General features: G+C 37.3%; 1 protein-coding gene across 8 annotated transcripts in view; it reads right to left on the reverse strand.

Moving 5' to 3' along the window:
* Window positions 1-5,542: 5,542 nt before the first annotated feature.
* The window catches only part of SMARCA2 (SWI/SNF related BAF chromatin remodeling complex subunit ATPase 2), a 118,712-nt gene continuing 100,892 nt past the window's right edge, over window positions 5,543-23,362 (reverse strand). For all 8 annotated transcript variants that reach the window (XM_086869057.1, XM_086869063.1, XM_086869062.1 and 5 more), the window contains 5 exons: window positions 14,242-14,347; window positions 12,958-13,059; window positions 8,132-8,264; window positions 7,083-7,225; window positions 5,543-6,443 (listed from right to left, as the gene is read on the reverse strand). In XM_086869057.1, the coding sequence (XP_086725183.1) occupies window positions 6,408-6,443; window positions 7,083-7,225; window positions 8,132-8,264; window positions 12,958-13,059; window positions 14,242-14,347 (520 nt within the window). In that variant the 3' untranslated portion in view covers window positions 5,543-6,407. The remainder of the gene's footprint in view (window positions 6,444-7,082; window positions 7,226-8,131; window positions 8,265-12,957; window positions 13,060-14,241; window positions 14,348-23,362) is intronic.

Consider the following 23,362-nt stretch of genomic DNA (forward strand, 5'->3'; position numbering starts at 1 on the left):
ATCTCTGGGCCCAGCCATACAGCCAGGATTTTACCCAGCACAGAATACACCTGTCCAAACCATGGGCTGACAGCTTCTCCTGGAGAATGTAGTGAGAATCACTGGCAAAGGCTCCATATAGATGATATCCACAGCCTTTCCCTTACCCACTAGGTGGGTCACCCTGTCAAAGAAGGAAATCAGTTTGTTCAAGCTGGACATGGCTTTCACAAACCTCTGCTGCTGGAGTCTGATCCCCTGGTTGTCCTGTACATGCTGTGTGACAGCACTCAAGACAATCTGTTCGTTCCATAACCCTCCACAGCACTGAGATCAGAGCTCCCCTGATCTTCTTTTGACCCTTCTTGAAGACAGGCATCACACTGGCCAACCACCAGGATGAATAATTTTCCTGTAATGACTCAAAATGACTATGAATTAAATCTTTACTATCACACAGGAACAGTAGGATAGAAGATGGCATGAAGAAGCTGAACAAAAAGTTACATTTAATGAAGCAATATAGCAGTGGAAATTGGTCTAGTAAGGCTTTCTAAAGCAGAAGTAAAATGTTGTTTCTTGTTTTGGTAAGACTGCCCCTCATGCAGTTGAACTTAACTGCAAAGCTTTAAATACTCATTTACTTTTTCTGAGTGCTTAAGTGCACTGGCATGGAACACTTACCTTCTTTTGTGCATCTGCAGAATGTCAGACATGCTCAGCTTCACTTCTTTCTTCCTTGACCATAAAAATGGCTCAAAGAAACTTCTAAAAGTGCAGGAGCATTAACATGTCCCTAGGGTTATGCCAGCAGACAACAGCATTAATAGAAACAAGTTGTCCTGGTCTCAGAAAAAGTGAAATTCTAATTGAATCATTGGGCAATGCCTTTTTCCTCCTTCTCTTTCTCATTTCATGTTAGAATGACAAAGGAGATGGGAAGTAATGCTGCACAATTAAGCACTAACTTCTTTAAGTCTGTAAGGCACTCAAGTACATACAAAATTTATTCCAATGGAAGGTGATGGAGAGCAGTTATGATGGAAGCCCAAGGGGAATGCACTTAACAGATACTAGTACTGTAAAATGGAGTATAAACCATAATACAAATAGTACAAGTGGATACAAATTCACCTCTACTAGGAGTCATGTCTGCTTCAGAGAAAAAAAAAAAAATACATTTGGTACATAAGTAGTTCTCTTTCTCTTGCAATGAATTAATGTCTTAATATTGGGTCCTCTCTTGATTTTATCTCCACCTCTTGGCATGAGAATAGTTGACATAAAGTTTGTATTTCCAGGTGGCAGATGATGCAGTACATAGTTTAAACAGTTTATATCACTAAAAGTGACAAATGTAATGGAACACCAGCACATGTCATCACAACAATGAATCGTGCATGAAAACATGACATTGAATACCAAGAACAAACCCAGGAAGCAGCTATCTAAATTAGAAGTTGTCATGAAAATGGTCCTTGTCTTGTGTATAAATCTCCAATACAAGTTTTCTGGTCCCTCTGGAAACATAGTAACTTCATGTTGCAGTAATTTGTTGTGATTCAGCCTTTTTGACAGCAACTTGGCATACAGGGGAAGAAAACAGAAGCTGTCATCATCTAATTGGGTACGAATTTTGTTCTTACTGTCTGATGTGGTCACAAATACAACAAGAAAGGGAAAAAACACCATACAGATTGAAATATAAGCTCTTTTTAACAACAACAACAGGAGAATACATAACAGTGTCTGATCAAGGCACAGAATTCAACATATTATTCAGCATACCCATCTCTGCGTGAACATAGAGCCAAAAATATGGTAAACCCTGCCACACTGACAATCTTCATCAAGCTAATGGAGAGATAAGGACTAGCATCTGGAAAGCAGATGTGACTTCTGCATGAGAAAGAAATACTGGTGTGTCTGCAACAACCTACTCTCACCTGAGCTCTCAGTTGTTAAGAGGAAATAAGAGAGTGATGCATCAACTTCCAGTTAACTTTTGTTTTATATCATGCTTAAACATCTGTTTAATAGTATGTTCTTTCTGACTTTCCTCACAGAGAATAGGCAGACTGCCTCTGGATAATCCTTCATGGCATTTTCATTTCAATGTAATTAACAAAGTTACCCCCTGTGCAAACATGGCCCTTGCTGTTTAAACACTCACATGACTGTACAGTCCCAAAAGTTCTGTTCCCACTGAATGGAATGTTTAGTTTCATCAAAACAGAATTAAGTAAATGCTGACTGGTGACTTGTTTCACACCCTTTGCTCATTGCTTTTTTCTCACCTACTTCTACACCTTTTTTCAGCACAGAGTTCAGGGATGAATGACTCCTCAAATTATACACAAGTAACTGCAAAGGAGTCAAAATTCTGTATCACTCACCTCTTTGCCTGCCCTGAACCTAATTTCCCTTCTTCTTCAAGGTCAAAACAATCACATAAACTACTTTTCCTAGCTCCTTTTGTGAACTATGTTTCAGCATACAGTTGGAGTCCCTATTCAAAAACTGCAGGAACTTTAAAATATTTTAGAAGTTCTTCAGGGGATGAACAGAAGGGAAAGCAAGACACCAGCCTAAAAATCCCTTCATAAAAAACTAGTTTTGCTCTTAATACTCTGTGTCCTGTTTTCTAGACTAGACTATGTGTTTGCTAAACCTGATCATCCAAGCATTCATGAAAAAGTGATAACTGCACACAACTTTGAGGCTCACCACTGCATCAGCTGTGCCCTTGTCTCAGTGTGCACAGAGGCTGTGGCAGCATTTGCCATGTCTTTAAGCCTCCACAACCATTGAGTTGCCAGACTCATTCATGAGCTGAGGGACTGAAAAATAACTTTGCACTTTTTGACCAGACACATTTCAGGAAGAAGCCACTTATATCAACGAGATTCTGTATTTTCTTTAGTTCTTTCAGAAGATGTGAGGGGAAACGAAATATTATTAATAGCATCTGAAATGTATAAAAGTTGTTAAATGTTTTTCATCAGACCCACTTACACTGCTGCCTACTTCCCAGGAGAAACTGATGCATCAAGAAAACATCTTGCTATTCACTTCACTTTGCTTGTCTTCATCAGAGCCTAACCTACACCATTTCCAATTTTATTACACTATTTTTGAAATTAAGGCAGGAAATGAGCTAAATTTCCTCAATATGGACAGTAGCATTGTGTTTTTTTTCAGGTACAGTCCAAAAGGTATTTTGAATGTTTTGCTCATCACTTCGTACTAAAGTGAGAGTTCTGTAAGAGAGAAAATAGTTCCATCTTAAACACAAATTTGTACATACCTTAAGTAAAGATTATCTCCTTTTTTTGGTAAACAATTTGGAAAGTTATACATGATAACAATTTTCCCAGTACCTTTTTTTCATACAGTAATGCGCTAAGATTGCCAGGAAAACAACTTGTTTTGAAAAATACAGTAAATTCATACAGAGAAACAGCAAGATAGCAATTAAAATTCTGCTGTGGTAGAAATGAACTCAAATCCTAAGCAAAATAACAGGACCAACTGCAGTGGAGGCATGAGCACGGATTACATCTTAAATCTACTTTATTTTAATGTTAAAAAATAATTGCAGGAGTTCTGGGGGTTTTCTGAAACTCAGAAGGGAAACCAAAAATATTTTGAAATTACCTAAACCTGGTAACAGAAACTGCAGCTAAGAATTCAATTGTATTTCTTCATGCAAACTGGTATCATCAAAAGACTTTGGGTTATTGACCAAACCCAAAGCTACTTTCAACAAAAATGCTGTACTCTTAGTTAATTTTTATTATCTAGATAAATGCTCATCTGCAAATAATAAATTCTTGAAAAATAAATGAAACTGGGTCACTGCAAAGTCATCAAGGACTCTAGGGATGGGTAATATGATACTGTGTCTTTTATATCCAAGCTGGCAGTTTAAATCCAGCCTAGGCCAGCAGTGATGGGAGTCTATTGCCACATGCTTTTTGTCATGTATAACATGTTAGAAGACTTGGTTCATTTTGCAGTGAAAATATAACATTTCTCTATGGTCTCATCAACCTGTCACTGAAAACTAAACTATCCTGTGTCACAGAATCACGGAAGGACTACTGGCAGGCACCTCTGGAGGTCGTCTGGTCCAATCCCTCTGCTCAAGTAGGGCCACGTCCAGGTGGCTTTTAAGTATTTCCGAGGGAGACTTCAAAAGCTGTCTGGGCAACTTGTTCCAGGGCTTACTCACCTTCATAGTAAAATGATATTCATAGGGACTGCCCATGTTTCAGTGTGCACCCACTGCCTCTTGGTCCTGCCCTGAAAAGATCATGGCTTTGCCTTCTGTGCACCTTCCCTTTCCCAATACTAATTCACACCAACAAGGTGCCTTTGAGCCCACTCTTCCTCATGTTGAACAGTGCCAGCTTTCTCAGACTCCCTGTGTATGTCATATTCTCCAGTCCTTTAACTACATCAGTGGCCCTTTACTAGACTTTCTACAGAATGTACACGTCTTCTCTTCAGCTGGAGTCCACTACTGGATGAAGTAGTCCAGTACTCCAGATACATCTCATCAGTGCTAAGGTGAGGGCAAGGATCACCTCTTTGGACCTGCTGGCAACACTCCTCCTAATACAGTCCAGGATGCTTCCTATGCCAAAATAACGCATTGTTATTGGCATTCAACTTGGTGTCCACCAGGACTTTGTTCTTCGCAATGCTGCTTCAGACACTGATATTATCAATGTGAGCCTCTGAGATCAGTGATACTTCTCTGTGAAATACTGAGTCTTCAGTTCAGATGGGGGCCACACCAGGAATAAGATGCTTGAAATTGCTGAAGCTAAGCAAAGCTGACTTCTCTCAGTGCAGGGCTAATATAAGCAAATGGGTTCCAATCCAACTTACTGATCGCTTCAAATGAGCTACAAAAATCTGAAGCAGTTAACACACTGCAAGGCAGAACGAAGAGATTTATTGCAGACACACTCTCAGAAGTTCATATAACAAAGAAATGTTCTGTTTACAAAGAGGCTTCTAGGCTTGTACATTTTTTATGCAATATGTGTTGAAATCTAAGTTTTGGTTTTGCAGAGCAGCAGTGTTAACTGCAAATTTATAGTTCAAATGTTTACCACATCTTATTGCATCACCATTGTTATACCTCAAGATAAGACTTTAAATAAACTGACTAATGGGTGAGCTGACTGCCTGCATAACTAATTGTATTCATGCCCATTAAGCCATATAGACATACATTTCCTGAAAGAAAAAAAGAAGTTTATTTTATTGCTTTATCATTCAATTGTAATTAAGTAATGAACTGTGCTTTTATTTCAAGGTATCAGTCTACTCCTTCAATATTATTATTCTTTAACATGTATTGTGTATCTTCTCTCCATCTCAGAAGATACTTCTATGATATTTGATCTTTGCATCCAGGAAGGGCCAAAGTAGATCTCTCTACAGGAGACACTCCTGCCCTCTCATTGCTACTGCAGATATTTTTGTGGAACAAGGCTGCATCTATTGAACTAAACCGTCTCTTCATTAGAAAAACACCAACACCACATTCTTCAAAATTACTGGAATTTTATTTGCCTCAGGCTTATGACTTGCAACCAAAGACATTGTGCAAAGAAAGCAAAGATTAAGTACACTTTAGGGAAAAGGTGATAATCCACATTGGTAACATAGAAGATCAGTCTGATGAAAGAAGCCATACGTTACACTATATAGATTGCAATATTCAATAGCATTTTTAAACCAACTTTTTTAATAGAGAAAAAAAAAGTTAAGCAAAGTTTACAGTAGACATAAATTTGATACAATTCAAAAAGCCTTTTTCTGAAGATCATCAAGCGTAAAGTGGAAAAACGTATATGGGGCAGGATGTATGAAAGCTAACTACTGAACACTTATAAGCTATTAAACAAAGTCGCATATATGTACCACAGTGTAAAAAACCAATACGGGACAAATAAAAAATTTGAAAACTGCCTGATGAAAAATAAAATAACCAGTGGTTTTTAATGACTTCTCCTGGTTATCAATGCTACAAAAGACTTTTTTTTGTTGCCTTTCTGATGCCACTGAAAAAAAAAACTTTATCAAATGATAAAACCAGGCACAATCAAACCATTACCAAGTCAAAACCAGCCCATAGAAATATACTATCAACCCACATTTTTCCCTCAAAAGGTTTCTTTTTTATTTTTTGAGGCCCATTTGGTCACAATATGTTACATTTTTTTTTGCCTTTTTTTACACCATGATATCATATGTTTGTCTGGCACTATCCTAAAGCTAATTTATAGAGAATGAGAATACAGAAACAACCCAATGTCTATTTGACAAAAAGAATTCACTGGGTGTAAAATAGGAGAAAAGAGAAGAGAAGGGGAAGGGGTCAGTTCTGCCAAGAAAATAAACCCTATGGATCACTCATCATCACTTCCGCTTGCTTCCGACTGGTCCTAGAGGTAAGAGACACAAGACAAGTCAGAAATTCTTTCCGGCTATTCTGTGGAATTTGTTAAAGAAGGAAAAATAAAAGGGAGTACAAGGAAGAAATATGACAATTAAACTGACAAATCAAGATAGCCTGAAGAAAGGTACTGTGTTATCTAGTATTTCTTTCATGAAATTTCATCTAATTGCTGTAGACTTCTTTAGACAGGAAAGACAGAGAGTCAGGAAATACCAGCTCTTTCTTTCTATCCAGACATTTAAGAACAACTGGGAAGACATCTATTTTCATTTGTTGCAATAATAGAAGCACCCACTAAAAAAAAAGGTAAAAAATAATCAAGCTGTAAGTTTTTTATCTGTGGAAAAAAGTGAACAGACCATGAGACTTAAAGGTTCAATGAATGTAGGAATAGCTTGAAGAAATAAGATGCAAACTTCTTAGACTTCTTGTCTTCCAGCACTGGGACCAGATCTCGTAAGTGCACTCAGATACAGTTAACACCCCCACCCAATTCTCTCAGGATGATCACTACAAGTTAAATATGTGCTTAAGCATGAACAGTTGAGAATTCTGACAGCAAGCAGGACAGGGCAGAGATGTAATCACTGCAACCACTTCCACAGTCTCACTGAACAAAACTTACATTTTCCTCTTGATCCTCATCACTATCATCATCACTCACGACAGGCTTGGCTTTTGCTCTGCTTTGCCTCTTCTTGCCTTTTCCTTTCTCCCGACTTTTTTCATCCTTCTTATTTAACTTGATTTTGACTTTCACTGATTTTGCTGCAAAAAGTTTAATAGTGTACATTAATATAACATTCACTTACCAATTTCAAATGCTGTCTCTTGTTCACAGGTAGTATATGATAGTATAAAGAGAAGATATAAATTTAGAAGTATTTTCTTCATTACTATAGAAATGTCTAGCTTTCATATAAAAAGACCTTTTTTTTCATACTTTAAAGTACAAAAATGCTATGTGGAGGATACTGGTGAATTTTAAGTGGACGCCTTTTTAAAGAACATGTTATTCTGATTCCGTAATATCCACTCCTTTCCAAATGAGCTACTGAAGCTGCATGCACACTTGGAAGGGTAGCTCAGGGCCAACAGCTTCTGTAACCAGAGAAAAGGGGTAGCTGGAATCTGGATAGATGTACTGGATGGCACAAAGTGCAATGAAGGAATCCATCCTTTTCCACTTCATAATGTTTCCAAATCTGTAGGAACTTAATGAGTGTTCTGAAGCAATCAGAGTTTCACTTAGTTCTTGTCATACTGAAGAGTGTTTTCAACATCATCTGGTTCCTAACCACGTAATGGACTTTGTATGTCACATCATGCCTGAAGGTTGACCACTTGCTGATAAAGACTGTCTCTAGCCTTTCCCGGCACATCCATTTACAAACAGCATGAAGAGGCCCTGAAGGGCTTATAAGGGCTAATAAATTATGGCCACCCCCAAAGCACCTCTTTAATTTGTTTCTGGCTTTAGAATAGTTTAAATAGAAGTAAGCCAGAACACCCAGTTGAAAGACAAAAACAATGTTACACCAACACAACCTCATAAAGAAATTACTTCCACCAATGGAAAATAGAAACTTATAATCAGTCTCCGTGCAGAAGCAGCAAAACCTGCTCTTCCATCCCCAAATATATTTGCTTGTCAGTGTCTAGCATGGGACTCACATTCTGATTCTGATTCTTCTTCTTCATCTTCTTCTTCATCATCATTGCTTTCATCCTCACTTTCTTCTTCTTTGGCTATCTTCTGTCGTGCACTTTTGAACACAGACTGAAGAACAATGGAATCCTCATAGATCTACAGTACAGGTACATATCTCTGTTAGAATTATGAAGTCAAGCTGAATCAGAAATTCACAGCATAGGCCTAAATTTCCAGTGCAAGTTAACAGAGTACATGGCCTTTTCAAATATGAAGTAATAATGTCTGTTGCATGAATTTTACAAGAAATGACAGCATTAATTTTTCATGCTCTAAATTCATCAGTAGTAAGCTGAAAAGAAGCAACTCTTACAATGTATTCTTGGGTTGCAGTGCAAGATGTAACCAAAAGCATGTATTTTATTACTATCTGTTAAAACCAGATGGGACAGTGTTCTTTATCTCTTCCACAACCCATCCTCCCTCCAAGAAGATATCTTCTGTTAATGGGCCATTGAGTATCACTGCATGACTGAAAAATTACATCATCCCATTGTGAGTTGCTCCACCCAGGGGGAGGAGCCAAGCATTCCTACCTGGATATCTTTGGAGACTCAAAACATCACAGCAGCCTTTCTCCACTGGATCCCAGAGGAGAGAGACCAGACCCATCTACACCACCAGACCTTCAGAGGAAAGCTACGTCCTTCTACGAGGTCATTACTTCAACAGAACCACATCTGTCACTCCAGGAGGACTGCAGCCACCATTTAATGGGACTGCTACCAACACCCTGACTGACCAACAGGGTTGTCAGGTTGTATTCTTGCTCTGACAGTGGGGTTTTTTTGTTTTTGTTTTTGGTTTTTTTTGGGGCGGCGTTTTTTTTGGTTGCAGTTATTTTTTGTTCTACTACTGCATTTTCATTTTAAGTTTCCTTGTAAAGAACTGTTATTCCTATTCCCGTATCTTTGCCTGAGAGCACCTTGATTTGACGATTTTAATAATTTGGGGGGGTGGTGGTTTACATTTTCCCATTTCAAGGGAGGTTTCTGTCTTCCTTAGCAGACACCTGTCTTTTAAAACCAGGACAGTATTACATCTAAAATGTCTAGTTAATGTTTATCTCATTATTTTCTACTGCCATAGGAACAATTGTACATTTTCATCAGATCATAACACCCTTGAAAACCTGCCAAAGGAACAGACTTCATCAGTAAGCACCTTAATTAAAACATGGGTTATTGTCCGGCAATACACTGAATAATGACAAATGACTAACCCTCAATTATCTTTAGGCTTTTTCTGAAATCCAAAGAAACTACAAGGAAAATAATTTATCCCAAGCAGCTCATCCCTTCCTTACTTTCAGACCTAAAAAGACTGAAAAAAAATTATGGCTTGCTCTAAATTGAACATGTGTCCTCAAATATTCTGTAGCATCCAAAGTATATTGGGTACATCAGATTTTCTCTAAAACCCCCAGCATGAGGGGACTCTCAAGAGTGACTGCTTTTGGTTTGAAATGGACACATTTCTTTGGTTAACATAGTAAAGATCTTGTTGTGTTGCTGAATATCTGATTCTTTATCATCACCTGAACAAATGACCTTGTGTGTTTTGTTTTGTAAAATGTCAGAAGACAAGAACTGCACAATTCAGTATTAAACAATGAAGAATAATTATTAGAAGAGTACAGAGTGCATTTGATTTTATCGTCATCATCATCATCATCATCATCATCATCATCATCATCATCATCATCACCATGATCTATCCCGGCTGCCTGTCATTCTACTCCTCCGGCTAAATGACATACTTTCTTGTATAAAGAGAAGCTAGGTATTTGTGAAAATGGTAATGAAAGGACTTTTGGCTGTCATTATGCAGTCTGTATGCTAGATGTGATAGAAGTGCTCTAATACTTCCTGGGTTCAACAAACTGAATTAGAAAAAGTTTGTTCAGAATACTTAACATGAAATATCCAGTTACTTCATTTTTCACTTGACCACCAAGTGCACTTTTTGAAAAACTAGCCTTCACTGTGGATTGTTCCCCATTGTGTATGTTCCTCTGTGCTTTTTAAGATGTTTGACTGCTCTCAATCATGTTAAAATTTTTATGTATCTCTTATCTATAAAAAGTAACAGAGAAGCCTTTGAGAAGCTGCTCTCCTGTCTTACGACATTAATGCACTATGAGACTCTAGAACTTCCTTCCTTAAAGTCAAGTAACAATTTACTTTCTCTTATACCCACCTCAAGTCAGCTATTCACAGAACCTGCCAGGTTCCTCTTGAAAACTGTTTATTTTTCATATACAATTGTTCTTAGGAGTGATTATTTCAACTAACCTTCTCTTCTTTGTCATAAAAACACTTTTATAAGACAAAAAAACCTGTACCACATTTTATTTTTTAATGCTGGCCACTACATATTTAGGGCATCAATGTGACCCAGACTTTCAAACAGCTTCCCAATGAAATACAGGAGTTCCAAAAATTATTTTAACCTTCTTTATGTGGAATTACTTGTAATATTCCTATATATTTTGATACTCAAAAAACCCTATGGGGCTGATTCATGAAAAGCTGTGCAAATCAAAATTTTATTATTTTGACAGAAACCAAATTCCAACAGGTTTCAAAAAATCAAGCAACAATGACAGGAGAACTTTTAAAAAGTGAGAAATGATGCCAAAAGAACTTCACAATAAATTACAACATCCATGAGAAATCTTCTGTTTGAAGAGACACACAAGTATTTTTAACCCTGCACACATCTGTGTGTCATTTGACCATTACAACATGAAAAGCTTTTTAAAACACTGAGGTTTCATTGAGGACAAAAGCCTTAATACCTAAGGTCATTCTATCCCTGAAAACCCTTAATAAGCTTCTATCTCAGATGGAACTGCTTTGCTCCAAGGAAAAGCAGCATTCAATGCACCACATTAACTGAACACTTGAAGTTCACTGTGTGCTTAAACAACTATCTGAATTAGCCATTTTGTTTTGAGTGCACACACAAATAATCTAATTTACTGAAGTCAATTGGTATGTCAGAGCAAAGGTAGACCAAAACAAAGAACACAAGGGGTATCAAGGAAGCCTGGAACACTGGAGGGACTACTGCAGAATTGCCCTGCAACTCAGGGGAAATCAAAATGGATGATGTGAGAACTCTACAGGAAAAAAACCAAAACATCAAAACCCAGCAAACAAAAAACCAAAAACAAACGAACAAACAAAACCCAAACCACCTTAGATACACACTATTTGGGCTTCATGATATAAAAAGTAATACTTGGTCTGGTAATTAATGTTGGTTCATTGGTTCAGAAAATAATACTGCAACACAGATACATGTTAGGTTATTTCCAAACAGAGCAGCAGTATCTACTAACACTTCAATCAGGATTACTCAATTCTACCATCTCTGCCTAACAAGAGACCAGTTTTCCATAAGCAGGTTGAGTCATTTTAATGTGCATAATTTTGTTGTTTTTCCCATTTCACTACTGGTTTTTCTTCACCTCCTTATCTCCTCTACCAACTTCTACCGTTTTCTGAAGTCTCAGTTATACTTCTTGTTATTAACTTTCCCTCTCTTTTTTCCCCCTCGTTATAATGAGATACTAACAGCCATTTTACTGCTATATGAATAAACAGTGAACTGAAAATTTACATTTGGACACTAGAAAAACTCTGTCCCAAGCATTATACCATAACTAATTTACTTAAAAAAATATTTTCAGTTGATTTATTTGTAGCTGTTTCTATGCAACTGAAGACAGAAAAAAATGACATGTACATATTACAGAAATAATTTTTTCCCTCTTGATATTAAAAATAATCACTAAATGATTAACTGAATCCAACAGTTCTTCACAATAAAGTCCATACTAATTTTTAATCCTCAAAATTTAACATAAACTCCCCAATTTAGCTAAATGTTATCACTAATGTTTAAAAATTTTAAGAAAATACTCGTTATAGGCAGCATCATCCTTCATCTTACTTTTATTTAGGCTTTAAATAACATCTTTTATCTCTTGCATATTATGGAAGCTGTCTTCATGGACTCTGCTTCAACTGAATATTGTGTCTGCATCACACTTTTTGGATCTCATCTATAAAAATAATCCTCCAAGACTGTTCCACTGCATTCTGAGACACCTTTCTTACCTCTTTTGTCTTGTCTTTCATATCTGCCATCCAGATTTCCTAGTCTTTCCCTTTGTATCAGCACCCTGTTCCAAATTCTGAGCCCATGTGTGCAAAATATCTGTTTGAGATCAGTCTGCCTTCTAAACCCAAAACTCATCTTAATAAATCTGGGATTTATTCCAACTGTTTCTTACAATGGACACTGAACTTTCAACAAGAGAAAAAAATTAAAGAAACAAGACACTTTAAAGCTGCACTTCACATATCCATCTTTACTGATGGACAATCTTGAATTTTTATCTTCCATGAGAACTTTCTATGATGTACTTCCTCAACATCCTGTCCTAGAGCTGTACTGTAACATCTGCTACTTCTGTGATCCGCTGTGGAAAACCTGAACTGATGTATCACTACACATACACAGATTAAAATAGTTTTACTCCAACTTTAAAGTACACAGACCAGAAAAAACTTATCTCAGAATTAGTGCTAAAACCAAATTTTATGAAAATACACACTGCAGCAGTGTCCAGTGAATTGTGGATTCTAAAAATGTGAACATTTTTCTCTACTTAAAAGTAAGAATTGAAACAGAGACGTTATATACAAAAATAATAATCAACAAGCACTAAAAACACTATAGGGGAAACTTAATTTAACATAGATTAACTCATTCAGACCTGAGATCCCTCCAAGTTGAATGTCTGCGCATTGTGACACAGCAACATGACATCTTTTTCCAAATCCCCAAGACTCCGATATTTATGGTTGCGAATTCTTTCCTGTTGCATTTGTTAAGGAAATGAAGACAAGTATTGATGGGCAGTGATGCAGAAAGAAGAATAGCAGAGAAGAAACTGAATTAATATTTGATTAAACACATTAAAAGTTTTCTCTTATAAAACTTTACCTAAGCATCAAGGTAAGTATCTGTTTAAAACACAGAATGATCTTTAACCATGTTATTAGCATATTACTCAAAAATGCAGTAAAAGAACTAAAATTAAGCACTTTGTGGACTGTAAGGGTTAAAAGCAAGAGAAATGAAGCTCTTTTGGTAAAAGAAGTTCTGGTTTTGTCTTTCTAGCAAAGAAACCCAGGAGCTGTAACACAAGTGAAAGATACAGACAAGGTGCAACATGCTGCCTAGACCCCACCTACCAAACTCTGTTTGGACCTGACCTGGCTCTTCCAAGATACGAGGCTAGGGTTTGAAGGAGAAGCCCCATGAGGAGCAGCTGTGCTCATTTGGTGTGCTTAGCCTGGAGAGGGGAGACACCTTATTGTGGTCTACAACTTCCTCATGAGGGGAAGTGCAGGGGCAGGCACTGCCTTCTTCTCTGTGTTGAGCAATGGTAAGATCTGAGGGAAAGGCTTGAAGCTGTGTCAGGGGAGATTTAGGCTGGATATCAGGAAAAGGTTCTTCACCCAGAGGGTGGCTGAGCACTGGTAGAGGCTCCCCAGGGATGAAGTCACAGCAGCAAGCCTGACAGAGCTCCAAAAGTGTTTAAACAACACTTGCTGGCACATGGTGAGATTCTTGCCCAGTGCAGCGCCAGGACTTGGACTTGATGATACGTGTTTATCCCTTCCAACTCAGGATATTTATGGTTCTATTCTTTTAAACGTAGAGATAGGCATATTCCCCTAGAACTATTAAATTTTTATCAACAGTGTGTTTTTACCAAATCTGTTGACAGATTCACAATTAGGCCTCTGCAAAAAAGGCACTGCCATGTCACACTACTACAGTTTGATTTGACCTTGAAATTACACTGATATACTGCAATATACACTAAACAACATGACTAACAAGGTGTGTCACAATGTTTAAAATCTAATCCACCAGTACAGGTGGCATGAAATAATCACATTGTTATTTTAAAAACAACTTCATGCTTACCCTTCCATAAAACAAAATGAAATGAAGGAATCTCCACTTCCAAAATTCATCTGTTCCTTACCTTTATCTTTTTGAAGTCCACTGGTTTCCTGATCAATTCATAATACTCCGGTAGTTCTTTCCTAGATGGGAGCTGAATGAAGACTTCACTTAGCTGCCGTCCTGAACTGTTGAGAAAAACAAAGCCATACTGAAAAGAATCACTACAACCTTCTCACAAAATACACACACACAAAATCTAATAATAAGAAAAAATTAAAATAATGAAAAAAATTCCACAGTTTTTCTTTCTAAGGATTAGAAACGGAACCCTGATTTTTAAATTTGGTACAGATGATTAATTTACAATTTGAAATTTGAAACTGTTGTCCTAACATATCATTAATATGTCATTGACATCTAACATCATTAGAGATGAATATGTATAAGAGGCTTTATGAAGGAAGAATCAGGATTTGCATCTGAATCCCAGAGTCTTTTGCTGAGTACACTCTTATTGTTTCCTTGGTTTTTGTTCAGTAAATTTAGCAATTCTTCCTTCTTGTCATTCTTAAGTTTGTCTTCTTCTTGATCACTATATAGTTAGTCTTGTAATTCCTCATTATAGCAAACCATACTGATTTCCATGATACTATATACTGATTGCTATTAGACTAACTTGATGTTACAACAACAAAAAATGAGTAACTTCTACTAATGACCATTGGGATTCTGGGAAGATCATTCCAACTATATTGAAAATCACCACTGTCATTTGTACTTCTTCATTCATTTGAAATAAAGTGATAGATTATTAAACTTTTATACTGTTGGAATGTTGACTATAACTTAACGTGTTCAAATTTTCCAAGATTCCCATACTTCCCATTGTTTACCCTCTTTTAATAGCTATTATAACACTTTTGTTTTGAGAATCTTTTTTTAATCTTCTTGTTCATCATTTTCCAAATAATACATGTTTGTAAGTCACCTTGAGAAGAAATGTGCTGATGACACTTAGGGGTTTGGTTGGTTTTGTGTTGTTTTTAATTGTTTTTTTTCCCCCATGTGCATGTAATTTTCACAGATTAGCAGAAAAAAAGCAGTCCTGTGAAGAATCGAAGACAGCATTCACAAGTCTTTCCCAGTTCACATTCATATGTTTTCTTCTCTCCCAGTTACCCCAAAGAGGCCCTGTTTTCTCAACAGAATTTTCCGATAGTATGTCAGGAACACCAGGAGCTGGGCAAGAAGGCTACCAAGTACTGGCTTCCCCGTGGGCTTTCTCTTGCAACACCCACCAGAGTGGTATAGGATCTTATCAGACATTAAACTAAAACTACAGGTTAAATGAAGCAATTCTGCAATGCAGAATAAGAATGATAAAAAGCACAAAGCTGGCAAGAGCCCTGCTCTTTATGGACATAATGAATGCTTACTATACAGTATGCATTTCTTAATGCCTGAGGTGACAGCAACATTTGAGAAGGTACTATTTTTCTTATGGACCTGATAGATTAATGAAAAAGGAGGAATAAACAGATTTTCCTCATTTCCTAACTATCTGGTGCACACCTAATCCATGATTTTTTATTGTTCTCAGTTTGGTTCTGAGACAATGCTGCTTCTTCCATCCCAGAGGACTATAATGTAAATACTCTAATTGCAGACTGCTAACCAGGGTTGTTCTACAGAAATCTTGGCACCAACAGGCAGGTAGAGTATTTTTTCATTCAATGCTGATCTAGAAACCAAAAGCCTCTGTCCCATCCTGTACATCCTGTCTGACTTGCAATTGCAGCAGCAGCAGCCACCGATATGTCTCCTGGGTCTCAGCAAGGTTCTGGCACACACCTGAGCACGCTCCTGGGCATGGCCACTGCAGGTGAGACAAGGCAGTGGGCATACAGTGCATCCCTGTCCCAGGAGAGGACAGTGAAGTCTATGTACTCCATAAAGCTGTTGGGATAGATATGCACAGAGACCACTGGCACCTCAGTAGCAGCTCCTAGCAACATCACCCAACAAATCTAACTTATTTGGGAAGAACCCTGTTACTGAAATGGACAAAAGCATAAAAGGCCAGGTAACTATCACAGTCAAATCTTACTTATTTCTCTCCTGCCAGCAAATAACTTTGAAATTCTGCACGTGTCATTTTCTTTGGTATGGACTAACAAACTCACGACTTTCATACTTCCCCTGTTTATACAATGGATTTAAAGGCAATAGTCTTGCTCTTGTGTTTCTATGTCATGATACATGACAGAACCTGTCTTCATCACAGACCACCCTATCAAAGTGAAACTGGAAACAACACAAGGAAAAGCAATGCATTCTATACATTCTACACAACTCACTAAATTAACTTGTTTCTATTCCTTTAAAAATTGAGGATTGCATTTTTATTTGTTTTGTTTTTTTTGTTTTGTTTTGTTCATAGGGGGAAGTGTTGAGCAGTAACAGCTGCAACTGAAATAAATGGAATTTCTTTTGAACAAATGCAACACTATGAAAACCAGCAACTGTATCTCTGATGCCCAAATGGTATCTTAAAATTTAAGTTTCTAATCTCTGTTTGTAAAATGAGAATAAAATGCTGTGAAAGTAGTACTATATCTGCAAAACATTCAGACTCCTTAGGAGCATTATACAGAAGGCCAGGGGGAATTCAACTATTCATTAAGTGATCAATACCCACCTTATACACCCAAGGCACTGATTCTGAGGGAAGCAAAGCAAAACAAAGCAGTATCCTGTTGTACCAATTCACAGCACACTAACTTACCTGCCTGCACCTTGCTACGGGATGAGTGTAGCTTAGATATACAGAAGGACTATCACTGCTGTGTTTTATTTCAGCAGCCTTAACAGAAATTTCTATTTGACTAAAATTACTGAACCACTGATGCTGGGTTTCTTCAACTGTGCTTTAGAGTCTAATACTGAACAGTAAAAAGGAAACAGCCACAAATAAACTAATTCTGGTCAATTTTAAAACATGTTTAGCCTATCTGTCCTACTGAAATAGTTCCTAATGATTATAGCTTTTAATCTCATGGCTGTATTCTTTTCTCTTTTTGCATCCACACACCCATCCGTATATGGTATTTTATATTAAAAAATACAACTCATAAATTATTAAACAGCAATATTCTATTTTCCAGGTGCAAAACCAGCCAACTGCGATTTGTTCACACATTCTATTAAACTGAGAATGCTATAGAAAACCCTCAAGCTTTTGCTTGATGCAATTAATTACTGAAAATCATTTAAGGCCATGAAAGAAAAAGCATTAAGGGCATGACAGAAAACTATAGCCTGATTTTTTCTACTCAGATCGGTAACAGCTTATTCTGTTCTATAATTTTCACAGAACCTACTCTCACAAAGAAGTACTATCTCACACTCCCATTGTATATGTGCATCCATACTATAAACAAATGGGATCTTTCAGTAATTAATTAGAAAATTATTAATTATTAATGCAACTCTGATTTTAATCCTTTTGCCCACTTATGTAATTAGAAAATAATAACTACAACTACCACATAAAAATCATGTGCAGTAAGAAAAAAACCACTTATAGTTGCCTAGCAACTAGCAGGCTACGTGCTGAAAGGAAAAAGGACCAGAATAAATTAAAAGATCTGACTGCGAAAGAACTGTGACAGTTCATTGCTACTGCATCAGCTCAACATGTTAGTCCCATGTGTGCCCACATTAAAAACACTTGCATATGCACCAGTTAAAAAAGCATTAAGAAATACTGCTTATTTAGAAAATGTTTTTGCTTAGAAAAATATTTGTGTGCAATCTTTCTGATTTTCTCTCGTTTCTGTCAAACAGCTTACAAGGTGCATAGAAACATATAATTCCACCCTTTTAGTCAGTATTGTCCAGTGGAATGAAATGCTGAAACCTCATCTGTATGAGGCTCCTTTTTTATTTTCCTGGCAGTATTTGGCCAGAAACAAACTGCCACAGGCCTGTTAAAAGTATACTACTACCAACACTCTTTCTCCTTTGGAATCAAAAGGAGAGATAATTATGAAGCTAAGACTGCAATATGTTCTCATATTTCTAGCAAATTTCAAACTTTTAACAAATAATGAAATTCAATTTAGAGTGGGTAGAATGAAGAGTCCTGCATGCTTGCCCAAGTCAGAGCACTCACAAACAGAACCATGGCTTGAAAACTACAACTTTGAATCAAATGCTATTTAAAAGAAAAGTGGATGTGGGAGAGAAGAATTACAAGAGCTGACATACCGACTTCCAACAGTAACCTGGCTATGTAGGGACATGATCAATTCTCATTAGCGTTTTCTGATCCGTTTTTAGAACTGACTACAGTAGTACATGGAAAACCTGTACCCATCATTGAAATGGAAGTGGGTAAAAATAGATAAATATGTAATCTCCGTGTTTGACATATGGCTATGTACTCTGTAACTTGGGCTTGTATGTAAGTAAAAATTATTTACCTTGTGTGTTTGAATACCCAAGAGTACCAGTTGGCATATAGCTGAAAGTGTTACTCTCCATTTTAAAACAGCTAGAAACTGGCAACTTAAGAAAACAGCTGAAAAGACTATGGATAAAATCCATTTCACATACAGAGGAAATACCTTCTCTCTGAGCTGTGTCATCAAAATGCTGAGCATCACAAACAGTCTCTTGCCAAGCATGCAAAAGGCACAAAAACTCCATCCTTCAATTTTTTTCTGCCCTTATTTGAATGTGGTCAACAGCCACCTGATACAAGCCGGAGACTTTGTGAAGTTAATTGGTACACCACACAAGTCCTTATTTTAAATCTATGAATAGACCATATGGCAGGTAGGGGACAAATGAAATCACTGTATGGAACAGAGCTACCAGCATCCTGGGACTCTTGAATTGAGCTGTTGCTATTTATGCAAAGTAAATGCAAACTAGTGGTAGTATCAAACTGGTACACAGACAGGAAACATTAAATTCTGATGCAAGGCAGAAGAAAGCAATGGGTTTGTTAAGGAAGTTGAAGGATTGCAAGGTATGGATGACAGAATTATAGAATTATTTATGCTGAACAAGACCTGTATCATCCAGTCCAACTACTAACCCAGCACTCAGTCTATCATTAAGTGCCACATCCTCACACCTTTTCAACACCTTAAGGATAGTGTTTCTACCACTTCCCTGGGCAGCCTGATTCAATGGCTGAGCACTGTTTCAATGAGGTTTTTCCCAATATCCAGTCAAAATCTCCCCTGGGGCAACTTGAGGCCATTTCCTCCTGTTCTATTACTTGTCACCATGGAGAAGAAACTGAACCTCTTTCAGGCAGCAGTTTTATTAAGGAGTAACACGTTTCCTGGGCCTCCTTTTCTCCAGGTGAAAAAACCCCCAACTTCCTCAGCTGCTCCTCACAGGGCTTGTGCTCCAGACTCTTCACCACCTTTGTTGCCCTTCTCCAGACATGCTCCAGCACTTCAGTATCCTTCTATAAGTGAGGGGCCCAAACCACAGGATTTAGGGTGTGGCCTCACTAGTGCCAATTACAGAAGGACAAGCATTGCCCTAAACCTGCCAGGATGAAGTATCATCCATTTTCTCCACTTTCTCTATTTTTATTTATATAATCAGGAAAAGAAAGCTATACTTAGAGCTTGTCTTCCTTTGAAATAAACCATAAAAAGGAAAACCATCACAAGAGTAAAAATATAGTTTAGGAGACTAAGCCTGCATGTGGCATGATGCAGAGCAGCAGCTGGGGCTCAAATGTGGCATAAAAATTCATTATTCTGAAAGAAAAGCTATCAGCAGTAAAACTGTCCCTTCTTTCAAAAGACTACAGTATTTTAAGTGGACATACAAACTATTTTTTGTGTGCCAAACTGATTAGGTTGTGGCAAGCAATAGGAGAGGGAATGTGCAGATACAGATGCACAAAAAAGTTTAACCTTTACATGAGGAAGAACTGCTCTACACTGTGGGTGACCATGCACTGAAACAGATCACAGAGAGAAACTGTGGAGTCCCTCTCACTGGAGACACTCAAGAAATGTCAGGAGCAACCGTGTGCCTTGGGATGTCCCTGTCTGAGCAGGGAGGCTGGACCAGATAACCCGCTGTAGTCCCACCCAAACGGACCCATTCTGTGGTTCTTTGATCTTGTGCTGTAAAAAACGTAACACATATAACATATGATTCTATGATATTCATTTCTACAGGCATTCTTAATTTTGTAGGGAAAGACAAACTAAAAAATGGGGACTGTAAAAATGTGTAATTCCAATAATGTTGGACTGATGCACTGCAACTTGCTTTCTTCTAAACAGATGTTTTACACAGCAAGGGCAGAACAAGGTACAAGGGTGTAAAAGCAGTTAAATCTTAGTTTAAGAATTAATTGCAAAAAAATCTCAGATTAATATGTATTGCAAATGGAGTCTGCGGAGATGATGCATATGCTTTACTTGGGAGAATCAGGATCAATGTATAACTGGAAAGATGTTACCAGGTCCCTGAATCTAGGGTCTTGGTATTGTTAGTAATCATATAGAACTTTTTATCACAAGGAATAAAGGCCAAATCTGTCTAGTTATTTCTGTTCCACTATTCCATATGGAAAGATTACAGAACTCTAAATTAATAACTTGTATGAATTAATAAATGCTTCCAGTCATATAACCTTGTGACCACTATCTTGTATTTTTACATATTTCTACAATTCCTGTGATTATGCTTCTCCCCCAGATGAATTTGCTGAGAGCAATCATCTTCCCCTCTCAAGACTGCATAAACAAACCAACCTGTTTCCCCTTGTAAGGCTCTCCCATGTTACTTATCACTGAAGTAATTATTTACACTTGTCTCAGTGTAAACTAATCTGTCTTGAATGGAAAAGCATTCAGGTAGTATATGCAGCAACTTAAGCTTTCACAGTATCACATATCATGATATACATCCATAATGGGTATTTCCACATGTGCATAGGCAATAACATCATGGTAAGGCGGCTGTTTTCTATGTCTGCACAATACTGATGGATCATAGCTGGCTTTGATCAATAATTTCTCTGCACCAGTAATTCTTCTGGCAGTTCCACTTGTACTGACACTTGAATCAGAAGAAAAGTTTCTTATTTTTGGTCTGTGAGTACCATATAATGCACTCTTAGATACTGTACTTCATGCCATGTCTTTTACTCCAGACCTAACTGTGTCCAGTCTGCTGTGATTAACACACCACTACTGAAGTTTTAATTTTGGCCAGGACAATCCTCAATTTTAACACATATCATAAATATACTGTAATCTATGCCAACACCAATTCTCCAAGAATTTCCTTCCAGTTTACTGGTTACTTTTTAAACAGTGCCTTCAGCTAGGTATTTTTACTTCTTTTTACATGGATTAATGAGCTTTGTCATTGCATCTCCTATTTCTTTCTTATTAGCTTATAATGTTCCTGTGGTACCCTGAAAGAAATGCTTTAGCAAAATCATAGAATCATAGAATGATTTGGGTCAGAAAAGACCTTAGAAGACAAACTAGTCCAGCTTCTCTGCTCTGTGGGTGGGGAGAGACATCTTTCACTAGGTCAGATAACTAGAAGTCAGAGGATTCTGACCATCTTTTCTCCCCTACTTTTGCTTCACTATAGATCCATTCTCCATTTTAAACAAGTACAGATGAAACCTACATTAATTCAGCTTTGCCTATAATGGCAAAGCAGTGTAGAAGAGTGAAAAATGATCTGCATCTGTAGTACCACTACATGTTTTATGGTTTAATACTGAAAGTTAACTAATGAGACCACAGGTGCAGCAGAGGTAAAAAGGTAGCAGAGACTTCAATAGTAATTTTACTAAAGGGTTTGGAGCATGTACCCCACAGTTCTTCACACCAAGATATGAGCTATCTGTTTCCATTTTAACAAAGATAAATACGAAGTTAAAGAAATGCCTATAAATATGAAGAAAATCTTGAAGCACACCACTCAATACTGGAATCAAATGCAAGAGACTGCATGATTCAAGTACTGTCAACTTGTCAAAGCCCTCAACAACTCTCACACCAAAGGCATTCAAGCAGTCCAAGCTGAACATTCTCAGTGTCTTCCATCTTTGTCATTTTTGTCCTTTTAAAAACTGTTTATTATATGGGGCACACCCTAGATACCATAATTTCAGGAAACTAATGCTGGCTGCCAGTCAAGTCAAATCTCACTGCAGTTTTTTCTCCTTCAGTGTGTCTCTAGCTTTCTAGAAATATCCAAAGAAAATCAGTTTTACTTGTAAATTGCTCTCTAAGAACTATTAAACTTATTGTCAATGGAATGTTTGATTAAAATCAACATCACGTTGGGATTCACAATGGGAATAAAAGGAAATTGCTAAACTGTACTGCATAAAAGAGAAAAATCTAAATTAAAAGGCTGAAATTGCACTGAGGACAGGAAGAGCAAATTGACCTCAATGCTGACTTCCACTTTCTTGCATGAAGTTCTTTATCTGAGGTTTACAAGTAATGGGATAACTACCTCTGCATTTCCTTTCTTGAGAATTGTATTTATCCACACTGAAAATTTACCTAAAATATTGCTAATATGTCTGTTTAAACTAGTTTTAATCCTCATATTTAAGCTTGACTGTACAATTAGTATTTACTAAAACTTATTATTTGTATTACTGAAATCTTTGGCTTTCCTTGAAATAGACAGCCAATTTTGCTGGATGTTTTTTAAGTATAGGAGGAAAGGGTTGTACTTATCCCTAGATGCTTACAACTAAGGTCAAATTCTAGACAGTTAGGAAAGCACTTGGAGAATCCTTCCTTGCATCAACATTTAACAGTGTCACCACAGAGAAGCAGCCAATTAGCATTTTGGATTTTTGTGAACATCACGGATTCTACTTCTTTTTTTTAAAAAAGGCTTTAATAAGAACAGAAAAGTGGTTTTGCATTTCCAAGCAACTCTTCTCAAAAACAAGGGAAAACATGAGAAGCACACAGACTTACTGGCTTAGTAACGTACTCTTTTCACTTTTTTTCATGCTGCCCTTTAAGCTGCACAAAACTTACTAGAGATTGTAGAATTGGCTTTGACAAAGTAACTCAAGCCTAAGTCAGTAAGATTTTGGATGGGTATCACCAGATCACCTTTTGGGATACAATCAGCCCTCCATAGTCCAGATGAGCCCTCCAGATTTA

The sequence above is a fragment of the Cyanistes caeruleus genome, chromosome Z (genome assembly GCF_971803275.1).
Source record: "Cyanistes caeruleus chromosome Z, bCyaCae1.hap1.1, whole genome shotgun sequence".
Taxonomy (NCBI): domain Eukaryota; kingdom Metazoa; phylum Chordata; class Aves; order Passeriformes; family Paridae; genus Cyanistes; species Cyanistes caeruleus.